Source organism: Silurus meridionalis, chromosome 11 (genome assembly GCF_014805685.1).
Source record: "Silurus meridionalis isolate SWU-2019-XX chromosome 11, ASM1480568v1, whole genome shotgun sequence".
NCBI classification, from domain to species: domain Eukaryota; kingdom Metazoa; phylum Chordata; class Actinopteri; order Siluriformes; family Siluridae; genus Silurus; species Silurus meridionalis.
In genome coordinates this window covers 11,714,211-11,727,834 of record NC_060894.1, presented here as the reverse complement: position 1 = coordinate 11,727,834, position 13,624 = coordinate 11,714,211, and the positions used below count along the sequence as shown (strand labels likewise).

The following is a 13,624-nucleotide window of genomic DNA, read 5'->3' as shown; positions in this document are numbered from 1 at the left end:
TCACTGGATTTGTTTACATTCACATTATGTTTCACTTAAAATATATACATCTTTTGCAGTCTTAAAAATTACCCATTACACTTTTCTGAAAACAAGTTATGCTTAAACATTTCATTCATCTTTTCATTCACCTTCACCTTTATTCACCTATATTTTGTCATTGTGTATAAAGTGATACTACATGCTCTTGTTAACTGCTAATTCTAGGGGTATGAACAGCTTACAGAATAAGTAATTGGCCTACAAATAATTTCTATACATTCATTGACAACTTTGTTCCTGTATATGGAAATACTTCTTGCTATAACACGATGACTCTGACCAGGAAAAAACAGTCACCAAAGCTGCATGCACACCTTTAAACCGGTTGCATTCGTAAATATTCAGGAAAAATCCAGATTTACCACTTCACTTACCACATCACTCACTCATCGCCTTTTCCGCTCTCTCTGTAGATATACTGTGTGTAGGTGTGAGTCAGAATCACTAATGTACAGTATCTCTCTATCCTTTTTAGACATAATTGCCAAATAAAATACTAGAGATTTTTTTTTTTCTCACCTGGCAAAGTGTGTGTATCTTAAATTAACTTTTAGAGTAGACATCCTTAAAGTTTTTTAGATAAAAGATACATATAATACTGAGGGGGAAAAAAGGAGAGTTTTAGGATTACATTATGTCAATGTCTCATTTGTTGTGACCAATGATTTGTTTGTTAAGACCTTAAATCACTCATAAATCTTAACAAGAGGATGCGTTTCCTTCTTAGAGCATGTGATTTCCTTATGTCATTTAAAGGAATATTTCATTACCACAATTTCCTCTGGCTTTAACAAGCGTTAAAGCACTAAAAAAATAATGTATGTATATTGATATATAATACATATAACAGTCGACAAATTTTAAACTGAAGATGAAGTGAAATTTAGGTTGTTGTTATTTTTTATATTTTTATTTATTGTCTTTCCCCAATAATGTGTTCCAGATGTGCCCTTAGGTCAGACCAGGATCTGTACAGTCAGGTTTTAGGATACAGGGTGTGGCTCAAAGTGATTAAGCAAGATTGCATTCACCTATTGCATTACAAAACCAAGATTACTTTTTTATTAGCATAATAATGGCGAATTGTTGGGCAATGTGATACCATTCCGTCTACATCATCTTCTTTACATCCTGTCTGCTGAAAACTGGTAAAAAACTTTGGACACTCATCAAGTTGAGGAAGTTTTTTTCCTTCCTGATTAAACCAAAAGTTACATAAAAAAAAATATTTGAAGAACATATTGAAACTATGCTGAAAAAGGATAGAAAAATTTACAGATTTATACAATTCCTTTCACTGATTTTCACATTTCACTACCCTCCTTTTGTGGAAAAAAGGGGAATTTGTATTAAGTATGTGGTTACTCTATTGGGTAACAAACAAAAATCCATCACAAGAATGATGATGTTAGTGGAAAGTGGCAGTAAGTTGCTCTAGTAAAAGTTGTAAGTTGCTCTAAAAAAGGGCATCTGCTAAATGACTTAATGTAATGCATACTTTTGACACCATCCTTATTTTTTCTGAGATGTTTTATATGATTTAGGTTTTAGTATAATACAAATATTAATTTTCCCAAAACCTGCTTCCTCAGTGTTTTTAGAGATTTTTGTCAGATATTACAGATATTATACTCAAGTATAATTACAAGCATTTCATAAGTGTCAAAGGCTTTTGTTTACAATTACATTAAGTTTATGCTAAGTGTCAGTATTTGCAGTGGTGCCCTTCTTTTTCAAGACCTCTGTAATTTGCCGTGGCATGCTGTCAGTCAACTTCTGGGCCACATTCTGACAAAAAATGCTTGGAGTTTATCAGAATTTGTGGGTTTTTGAGGACTGACCACAAGTTCTCAATGCGATCAAGGTCTGGGGAGTTTCCTGGCCATGGACCCAAAATTTCGATGTTTTGTTCCCTGAAACACTAAATTATTACTTTTGCCTTATTGCAAGGTGCTCCATCATGCTGGAAAAGGCATTGTTTATCACCAAACTGTTCCTGGATGTTTAAGAGAAATTGCTCTTGGAGGATGTGTTTGTATAATTCTTTATTCATGGCTGTGTCACAAAGTTGTGAGCAACCCCACACATAAATGGTCTCAGGTTGCTTTACTGTTGGCATGACACAGAACAGAACAGTAGTGCTTACCTTTTCTTCTCCAGACAAACCTTTTTCCAGATGCCCCAAACAATCGGAAAGGGGATTTATTATAGAAAATTACTTTACCCCAGTCCTCAGCATTCCAATCCCTGTACCTTTTGTTTAATATTAGTCTTTCCCTTTTCATGGAAGGAAATGGTTTCTTTGCTGCCCTTCTTGACACCAGGCCATCCTCGAAAAAAGTCTTCACCTCACTGTGTGTGCAGATGCTCTCACACCTGCCTGCTGCCATTCTTGAGCAAGCACTGCCTTGGTGGTGTCCTGATCCTCCAGCTGAATCAACTTTAGAAGAAGGTTCTGGCTCTTGCTGGACGTTCTTTGACGTCCTGAAGCCTCCTTTACAACAATTGAACCTCTCTGCTTGAAGTTCTTGATTAATGTATAAATGGTTGATTTAGGTGCAGTCTTACTAACGGCAATATTTTTGCCTGAGAATCCCTTTTTGGGCAAAGCAGTGATGACTGCTTGTTTTACCTTGTAGGTAACCGTGGTTAACAGAAAAATAACTTATTTCAAGGACTAACTTTTTTTTTTATTCTTACTTCTAATCAACATTATAGCATTGTAGCCTTGTCCTTGTCAACAGTCTCACCTGTGTTAACGAGAGGATCAATTACATAATGCTAGCTTGTCCTTTTGTGACTGAAATGCATCAGAAATGTTTTTTGGATTTTTTTTTTTTTAGGGCAAAGAGGGACTTTGCAATTAATTGTAATTCATCTGAGCACTCTTTTTACATTCTGGAGTTTATGCAAATTGCAATCATAAAAACTGAGGCACCAGACGTTGTGAAAATGTTTATTTTATGTAATTCTCAAAACTTGTATCTACAGCTAAAGAGCATCAGGATGAATCAGTGTATATATATATATATATATATATATATATATATATATATATATATATATATACATATATATATATACAGTAAAATACTGAGTCTATGTCTGAGTCCCAAACACTAATTGGAAGGCTGTTTTATAACTGTGGGGCTTTGTAAGAGAACGCTTCACTCCCTGTTATAGTCTAGAAAATCCTTACCATAACATCCAGAAAGAAAGTCATTACTATAGTGCAATCTAGCTATAACAGCATGAATTCATTTTTCACTGCATCATGTAACATCACATATTATATATTATAAATATTACTGCGGTGAAAGAAGGCTATCATAGTGATATTATAGCCTTAAAGGAAAAACTCACAACAGGGTCTTTTACTGCTACACATAATGAGACAGAAAGACCATGAAGAGATAATCTGCAAGAAAGCAAGAAATACTAGCTGCAGGAGATCCTAGTAAAAGTACTTCTTTTTTTTCAGAATTTAGTAGTTCAAAAATAATAAGCATCCATAATGAGATTTTCAACCATCTTGGATTTGATTTGAACAGATTTGCCATGTCATCTTCAGTAAAAAAAATAATAAAAAAACAAGTAATAAATCTATTTAAATATTTAAAGAATTGTGAATACTCAGTTTGCCCATATTGGTGCTGCATTAATGACGTTGTGTCTCAGCAGTAGCTCTCTAGCCACTGATACAAACTTGATAGGCATCTTTACCTACTGTAAACCTACTGTAAAAATTTATATTCACATGCAAAAAAATTCTAGTTAAGGTTTAAATCATTTTCACACCCTGCTGCACATAAATTCATCTTGACTTTTTCTCTTAAAGTCAGTGAATGCCACCACTATCTGTAGCCAGTAAAACTGCAATTCATTTTTAACTCATTTGCTAAAGTAATGTCTTCGTGCTTCTCTGATTGCTTACGCAACATTTGGTGCACATTTGAGAATGTGTAAAAAAACACTACTACTACTTCTGCTACTACTAATACCAGAGGTGGGAAGTAATGAAGTACAAATACTTCGTTACTGTATTTAAGTAGATTTTTCTGGTATCAGTACTTTACTTCACTCTTTATTTTAGAGACAACTTTTGAATTTTTATTTATTACATCTTACACAAAAATCTGTACTTTGTACTTCTTACATTTTCTACCCAGGCTCGTTACTTCACTTTTAATCTATTTGGTGACATGATCAATATGTTCTCCACTCATTCTCCACCCATCAACCCATTTCGTGTCAGCTTTTACAATCTACCACTGTTGTATCATTTCCTGGCTCTTACACAATACAGACGTACTGCACAGTAGGCTAGGCTATGAAGCTAAGGCAGAAAGTAACAAGAAGTATGGGCTAGAGACCTGCACATGATGGATTTTGTAGTCCCGCTCCTGCAAAAAAATATATATTTATTTTCCCCGCTCCTCTGCTTTTTTGTTTCATTTGCGTTCTTATATGAATAAAAAAGAAACGTTTTACTTTGACTTTTTGTGTAAATGATGAACATGGACATGAACAAGCAACGTTTCAGAACATAGAACATCTGCTGAAACAATATCTTATAAAACAGGCCAAGGTTTTGTTATGTTGTATGTTTCTCTCTCTATAATGAAGTAATATCTGGAGCACTCAGTCTAAAGCGTTACGTTGTTAATTTTTTTATTTTAATATCTATATATGATGTGAGGTCCAGTTACCAGCGTGACACTAAAACAGGTGGTAGTAATGGATACTTTTCACTTAAGTACATGTCAGAGCACAAACTTATTTACTTTAGCTTGAGTAAACAAAGTGTAGTCAGAACATCAACTTTTACCAGAGTCTTTAAAAACATGAGTATCTGTACTTCTGCTTGAGTGAAGGATGTGTACTTTTGCCTCTTCTGACTACTACTACTAATAATAATAAAAAAAAAGGAATAATAATAAATACTTATTAATTAATACTAAATAATAATAATTATTATTGTTATTATAACAAATACTACTAATTATAATAACAATAATAATTATTATTGTTATTATTATTATTATCAGTAGTAGTAGTAGTAGTGGTAGTGTGTTATAAAAAAAGAGATAGTAAAAAAAAATAATAAAAAAAAAAAATATATATATATATATATATATATATATATATATATATATATATATATATATATATATATTATTTGTTTTTTTTTTTGTTTTTTTTTTCTTTTCAGGATATTTTACGAGGTATGTCATGTGGAAACAAGGGATTTTGACTTCCTTTCATTATTACAACAGAGAAATGCCCAGTGACGTGCGCAGTGAATTCCGCACCACTTCCCTCAAATGAATTTCCCAGACAGGGAGATTGTGTATATAAAGCAGTGCAAACAGCAGACTGCAGTGACAGCTTAGCACCCAGACAAACAGAGTCTCACCAGGACAACTTTAACTCACGGTTTATAATCCGATCTCATTAACAGCTGGTATGTATTCTGTGGATTGATATGCATGTAAAAAATAATCTGGTTGATTCACTATTTCAACTCTTTCTTTGCTTTATTCTTTAAAAACATTAAAATATATTTTTTGTTTTCTCCCCAGAAATGGCTGACAAAGATTTGTTAATGATTGAAAGGTAAGCCTTGTCTTGCAAACAATACAATGTAATGGAAAATAAGTGAAAATTACTTAAAACAGTCATAAGAGTAATGTCTTGAGACAGCTTGTATTATACAGTTTTAGTTTAAACTGATCACTGTTGGACCATAACTGTAACACAGTCTGATGATGATAATATTAATAATAATAATAATAATAATAATAATAATAATAATAAGAGGCAGAAGAAGAATAGGATGCATAAAGAAGTAGTTATCTGAATGAGGTAGCTCCCTTGGTTGTTTTAGATTTTTTTTCTGCCTAAACAAATACTGTGATACTCGCTATTACTGGTAGCTAAAGACTGTTTTAAGTTGACAATGGCTTGCGAGAATCTTTTTAAAGCAGGGTGCTTTGTTGCTGTTCTGCAGGTTTAGGGTTACCTATTATATTGTATATTCATTTACATAAATATTACTTGAATTATTCCATGTATTATTTCCTGTCTATCAAGCAGTACAGGATTAGATGCAATTAAAGAATGCCAAAAGTAAAAAAAATAAAACAAAACTGACAAATTCATTCTCTTTCAACAGCTACTTTGACAGCAGCTCTGGATTTTCAGACTGCATGGACTTTGACGAGCTGGATTACTCTGATCCTCTGGCCATGGTAAGTCATGGATACAGATTTAAAAAGCCTCACCTCACCTCAACACAGCTCATGTTGTTTTACACTATACTGAATTAAATGAATTTGATCTCACTGTGGATTTTGTTGTGTCACAGAGTGGCAGATGTGACCAGCACAAAGGACTCCATATCGAGGTCACCAAGGAGCCTCTTGGCATGCGCCGTGTTGCAAATGTTGTAATCGCACTGCACAGGCTGAAGCACACTCAATGTGTTCAGTCCACCGAGTTCACTGACCACGAACTTTTTAATATCTTCATGGAGAATGTGATTGAAGGTGCAGTTCTAAACATTATATCTCAATGTACATGCATAATGTATATTCTTATTTTGCTCCAGTGGTAGATAATTTCATGATCACTAACACATTTTACTCTTCCTTACACAGAGAACATGGCGATCAACTTGAAGTGCAGTGAATCCAAGAGTTACTGTATGCAGGACAAGGTTGTCCAGTGCTCTATATGTGACAAGTCTAAAAGGACCTTGGTACGGAAGGAGAATCTTCCTCTTCTTCTGGCTATTACTCTGAAGGGTGGAAATGAGAAATTTAAAGGTAACTTTCAAAATAAAGTAGTCAATAATAATAATTTATATGCATTGATTTGTTTCTAAAGTCTAATGCCAAATTCAATCACAATAACAAATAGATAAAGACTGATTAGCTGCCATACTGGGTTTGTGGTCAATGCTGAGATTTAAGTTTACATTTTTCCAGTCATTAACTTAAACTTAAATCATAAACTTAATCTCTCTTCTACAACTACTGTTGCTTTAGATTTCTGTATTTTCTCACCTTTTATCCATCTTTTTAATTTTCCTGACACGTCATTCCCACTTCTCAGCCCTCCCATCTTTTAAGTCTTCTCTTTGTTATGCTTGTCTATTGTAAAATAAAAATAATAATTAATTAATTAGTTTTAAAAAATGCAATATTGATATCTAACCAAAATGTGTATGTTTTTTTGACAGCATGGTTTAACCTCTCAGCCTACAATCCACCAAACTGTACAGAAATCACAAAAGGCCAGCCTGTATGTTTGGGAATTGTAAAGAGCAACCTCTTTCTCTCCTGCACACTGCAGAATGAAACTCCAATGCTAGGCATAGAGGTATGTAAACATAACAATTTGACAAAAAAATCATTGGATAATTCAGACATAGCACAGGTTAATCACAAGCAAGGAATAATACAATCACAGCACAGAGCTGGTGAAGGAGTCAACTGTAATAGAGTTATTAGGATGCACAAATATTGTCAGGAGGTTTGGATGATGCAAAGTCCTGATAAACAGGTGACCTTATATGGTTCGATAGTTAGTCGATACATTGTTGAATGAATGTGATGGGATGTGACTAAAATCTTCATGACTCATATAAAAGAATACTTCAACATAATATTCATACTAATTAGTGCAACATAAAATAAAGTATTTTAATTCATATCCTCCAAGTTAAAGTGTAGTTTAGTGGCTAGAGGCAAGGTAGAGGTTTTATTAACATCCTAATTTAGATTAATTAACATTAATCTAAAACATTAATTTAATTTTACTAAACTAAATTATACATATAGGTTGGTGTGAAGGACACTTTACCTAGTTTGAAAAACTGTTACATAAATATTTGCAAATTGAATCGGCAGTCCACTAACAACATCCCAGCTGTGGTACCAAACCAATGCCAAATTTCTCCTACTGACTAGAAACAATTTCAAAACAGAGATGCATAATTTTTTCCAAGCTGTCAAAAGAAATAGCAATCAAAATGTCTGATGCAGTAAAAATTTGAGAATGCTAAACTTGTAATGGCTAATGTAAAAGTAATGTTTTTTTTTCTTTTGTAGGAGGTAAAAGACAAAGAGACACTGAAGGACATAAAGGAGAATGATGGCATGGAGCGCTTCCTTTTCTTCAGAAATGGCAGTGGTGACTTTCTGAACACCTTTGAGTCGGTCAAATACCCAGGCTGGTTCATCACAACCTCAAAGGAGGACTTTAAGCCAGTGCAAATGGCTAAGCAGCAGCCCAGTCACCTCCAGCTGTTCACACTCCATGATGAGACAGTAGTCTCTCAGAGTGACATCTAAATAAGAAAATCAGTTTCCAGAAAGTATGTACTAAGTACAAGTGTCAAATTACATGTTTAAGTACTGCATATCTCAGTTCAGGATGTTCTTGTTTGTAGTTTCACAAAAGTGAGTTCAAAATTTTATCTTTTTTATATACAACATTTATAATGTATTTAAAATGTAAATCATTTGTAATTTGTGTGTTTATACAGTAGTAACACATGAGGTTTGTTTTTATAAAATGTTATTTAAATTATTTATTACAAAGGTTGTATTCACTACTCTAATTTACTGTTACATTTAAAAGCCAAATAAAATATATTTTGTGAAAAATGTGTATCAGTGTATTGGAGTTCCTTAAAGACACTGACCTGCAGATAAATTTCAAACATTTCATGTCTGAAAGAAAGCCTTAAGGCCATGCAATTTTCTTTTTTTTTTTTCTTTCTTGTTTTCTTGTTATTTTAACATAATTTACTTGGGATCCTAACATAAACATTGTTTCCCCATGATCAGTATTTCATTTTTCTGTGTATTCAGCATACAAGCATGTTCTAATGGCAGCATCATGGCAGCTTAATGGATGATCACATTCAATTTTACTTTGATCATGGACTTACTCAAACTGAAATATCTTTCTGTTTGAAATTTATTGTCCAACACTGGAGAAGGAGGCTAATAGGTCTTTAAACTTTATTGTCGAAGACTATATAACGACCCTTAATGCGTTTCATTGCCTCAATGTTTTATTGCCACACAACTTGAGGGACCGGGACATCTGCATGGCTGACGAATAATGCATGAAAGATCCTGTTAGAATTGTTTGCAGCACAAGAGCTATTTCAGTTGAGTGAGTTCCTGATCAAAGTAAAAGTGAATGCGATCATCCAATATGCTGCGATGATACTGCAAATTAGAACATGCTCTTGTGCTGATTACACAGAAAAATTAAGCAAGATCACGAGAAAAATGCAATCAGCAAATGACTGGCCATAGGCCAAAACTTCTTCTTTATATATGCCTTTTCCTCAAAGTGCATCTTAGTGCTTTCGATTCCCATGCACCCATTTACCCACATGAAATACTGATGTTTTGATGTTTTATGCGGACAGGGGTCTGTATGCATTTGACCGGTCTACAACCTGTAATGCACTGTGTTCTGATACCTTTCTAGCCAGCATGAACTAGAAAAACAATAGGATCAATACGATCAATTGACTTTTAATAGGATCAGAGCAGACTTGTTAGCATTCATTCTCCAAATCAATGACCCTTGGGCTCCCATTATCCTGTATACTGTTTACTAGTTGTCCTTCCATGGACGACTTTTTTATAGCTACTAACCAGTGTATACCAGGACAGTGTGGCAATGCTCCCATTGTTTAACATAAATTCTTACTAAATGGAAAGTTACATCAAGCAGAAAATTCTTATACCTACACATGTAAGGTGGTAATATTATGGAAAATATGCCCTAATTTATGGAAAGTTCTGTATTTCATAGAATGAAACTAATTAACATAACAAACATCCCACGCTTGCATTAACATACAGTAACTTCTAATTAACTACAGGCATTACAGAAAGGAAATTGTATGTTCATTTACATTTACATTTGCGGCATTTAGCAGACACCCTTATCCAGAGCGACGTACAAAAGTGCTTTAAATCTCTAGTAATGAATAAATCTACACTGGTACAAGATTACAAACTTAATATAAATATAACTCAAATTCTACAAACTTGGAAAGTGCTAATTTAGGTATTTTAGGAAGAGGAAGGTCTTCAGTCGTCGCTTGAAGATAATCAGGGACCACCTTGGTGCCAGAACAGAGAAGAGCCTTGAAGTGTACTTACCTCTCATTCTGAGAGAAGGTGGTACCAGTCCTCTTTTGTTCCTCTTTTGGGGAGAAATGGTCAGTTCATGTAGCCTTAGATGTTCATTCGTATAATCTAATAGGTTTTTAAACTAGCCAAACAAAAGCCACAAAACTAGTGATTAAAAAGATGTGCTTGATAATGGGGGTTTAAAGCCTGCATGCACACTGGCTCTTTATGAAAAAGCTATTTGGGCAACCAATCTATTAAAATTCATCTTGAAGTTTCTGTATAGCTGCTTTGTGACAATTTCCATTGGTAAAAGTGCTGCATAAATACAAACTATGTGATTTTCACACTGGGTATGTTTCCTGCATTCCAAAATCAAGTGTGATTGTTCCTGGTGCCACCCACAGCATTTGTTTAGTTTTAGAATAACTTAATTCTATTAAACCCTGGTGCATTTGACTTTAACTTACATTCTTACAAATTTTTGTCTTTTACTTTTGTGTTACATTTAATATTATAATAAACATATAATGTACATGGTAATATAAAATATAATGACATACAAACAGATGAGCAGGTTTCTTTACTTCCGGTTAAAGGTGTGCACACATGTACATGTCGCATTCACACTGACAGGAATCAAAGCACAGTTTAATCGCTGATGCGCTTCAAGGGCAGCATGACAGCTTTCATATTCCCAATTTTTAATGTATTCTGTTGTAGATTAAACTGCCTGTGTAAAAGCCTGTCTAATTAAATACCATTAAAATAAACTGAATTGAATTACACACGGTGGTTTGAGGTACTGGGTTATGTAAGATTCATTTTCAGTTGCAGTTCCCCTTTTAAGTAGGCAGTTTGCTGTTGTAAAATCTTTTTATAACTGTGTTACATAAGTTTGTGTGAAAAACATGCTTAATATGTACAGCCAATAAATTATTTTGGAAATAGAATACAGGTGTCTCTGGTATTCTCACACATGATTATTGGTTTGTATGACGTTGAACATTTGGCTAGTCTCCATAAAGAAATGTGATTTTTATATATACCAAAGCTTTTACAGAAATAAAAGCTGCCATTGGTTTTATTTAGTTACTGAAGTAGAATTAGATATAATAATTAATTTTGTACATTAATTATAAAGAACTCATTCGTGTAGTCAAACAAATGTGTGTATGTGTGCAAGCATAAACAGAATAAACAGAAGCTCACAGAAGTGTGTGTCTGTGTGTGTGTGTGTGTGTGTGTGTGTGTGTGTGTGTGTGTGTGTGTGTGTGTGTGTGTGTGTGTGAGAGAGAGATTAACAACAGATGCCTACTTTTGTCACGTACAACATGCACCAATTATATCATTCTTGAGTTCATGACATGCTGAACTTTACATCCTTTACTGTTTTGGTCACGTAGGGAACGTTGCATCTTGCATTTCCCTGCCAAGTGTTTTCCTTCTTAAATGTGCAATGCATCCCCTGGGGTTCTGTTCAAAATAACCATAAACCATGTTTCCATAAACAGTGAAACTTCTATATTGCTTATGTAATAAAAACACATAATCTCCATGCCACCTTATAATCGTAATAAAACAAAATGTTATGATTATAAACCTTTTATTTGAACAGTAAGCAAAAAAAAAAAAAAGATTACACATAATATATATATATATATATATATATATATATATATATATATATATTGAAACTATCTATAAAATATTATTTTGCAGAAAACACACTGATCAAAATTAGAGAACAAGAATGACTGTAGCGTGAAAAAAGTTTACAACAAAATTTTCTGAAGGTTACAACAATCAGCAATTAGTAGGAAGTGTACAGGCGTCTGCTCTGAATGACTTCAGCACATCTTTACATTTAATCACCACATTATCTGTGTAAAGCTGCTTTGAGACAATGTTCATTGTTAAAAGCGCTATACAAATAAAAATGAATTGAATTGAATTGAATCTGCGGCCACTGGACAGCACTAGTCTCTCACACTGCTCTGGTGTGATTTTGGTCCACTCTTCTTCCAGTCTCCTCCACAGTTCGGTGACTGTAGTGGGTTTCTTGGCCATAACTTTGTCACCAAGGATTTTCCAGATGTTCTCTATTGGGTTGAGTTCAGGACTCTGGGCAGGCCATGTCATTATTTCAATGTTTTCAGGTTCAAGGAACTGCTTTACCCGTTTTGCTGTGTGACAGCGTTGTCCTGCATGAACACTGTGGGCTGATTGGGTGATAAATGCAGGGAAGGAACCATATGTTGTTGAAGAAGGTTCTGATAAACATTTGCATTCACTCTGCCATGTAGCTGTATAAGAGGCCCAACTCCTGCTGCAGAAAACATCCCCCAAACCATGACACTTCCTTCTCCACTTTTCACTGACTTCTTTACACACTTTGGGTTCAGTCTTTCTCCAGTTTGTCGCCGAACATAATGTTTCCCATCAGACCCAAATAAATTAAACTTGCTTTCATCACTGAAGTGAACTTTGGACCAGTTCTCCTCTGTCCACACAACATGCTTAGTCTAGCCTTTTGATTCTTTCTGCTAATGAGAGGTTTGGTCACTGCAGAGTGGGCTTTCAGTCCAAATGCTCTTAAACGTCGAGACACTGTATGACGAGACAGATCCTTACCCTGTTCAGCGCTGAACTGGTGAGCAATTCCAGCTGCAGTGTGGAAACGATTGCCCATTGAGATCCTCTGCAGTATCCTGTCCTCTCTTGTATTTGTCTCCCGTGGACGACCAGCCTTCTTGGAGGACTTGAATGAGTTTGTGATGTTGTAAAGATTCAATATTCTTGAAATCACAGATTTGGAACGACCAACTTGTCTTGCTATGGCTGATAAGGTCATCCCTTTGGCCTTCATCTGGACAACCTGCTGCCGGAGTCTTTCAGTCACATAAGAACGGCCCACCATCTTGCAGAGTCAGTGAAACTGGAAGTTAGGCTGCCAGTTAAATAGGGGTTGACAGATAATCAAGAAAATTAGCACCAGGTACCAGATTAACACTAATAACTGGGAGGTATCTGAAAGTGTTCTCTAATTTTGATCAGTGTGTTTTCTGCAAAATAATCTTTTTTTTAAATGCCTTAGTTATTTTGTGGAAAAGGTGTTCTGGTATCATGGTATAGACAGGACAAAAACTCCTTCAACTGTTGAGCAGTGAAGATGTCATTATTTCAGAATTGTTCAATTGTTTATAAATTGTTCTCTAATTTTGATCGCCAGTGTATATATATATATATATATATATATATATATATATATATATATATATATATATATATATATATATATATATATATACAACTATCTATATATTATGTATTCATTTATTCGCGCAATGGGATTTTTAATGTGAAACTATTGTGAATCTATTATCTTATGGATTCATTCAGTTTCAATAGTTCAG

The 13,624-nt window shown here is 34.3% G+C and overlaps 1 protein-coding gene across 1 annotated transcript; it reads left to right on the top strand.

Moving 5' to 3' along the window:
- The first annotated feature begins 5,382 nt into the window (after positions 1 to 5,382).
- Positions 5,383 to 8,708, top strand: LOC124393511 (interleukin-1 beta-like). The gene is made up of 7 exons (XM_046861404.1): positions 5,383 to 5,506; positions 5,625 to 5,658; positions 6,218 to 6,293; positions 6,410 to 6,590; positions 6,702 to 6,869; positions 7,286 to 7,425; positions 8,157 to 8,708. Exons 2-7 carry the CDS (start codon positions 5,627 to 5,629, stop codon positions 8,397 to 8,399), a joined length of 840 nt encoding a protein of 279 aa, XP_046717360.1. The 5' UTR covers positions 5,383 to 5,506; positions 5,625 to 5,626; the 3' UTR covers positions 8,400 to 8,708.
- The last annotated feature ends 4,916 nt before the right edge of the window (positions 8,709 to 13,624 follow it).

What these genes read in the sequence shown, in the direction of transcription:
- LOC124393511 (XM_046861404.1), top strand. Translation starts at nt 5,627, where the DNA reads ATGGCTGACAAAGATTTGTTAATGATTGAAAG. An exon ending in GATTTGTTAATGATTGAAAG is followed by an intron (nt 5,659 to 6,217) that starts GTAAGCCTTGTC and finishes CTCTTTCAACAG; the next exon opens with CTACTTTGACAGCAGCTCTG. An exon ending in ACTCTGATCCTCTGGCCATG is followed by an intron (nt 6,294 to 6,409) that starts GTAAGTCATGGA and finishes GTTGTGTCACAG; the next exon opens with AGTGGCAGATGTGACCAGCA.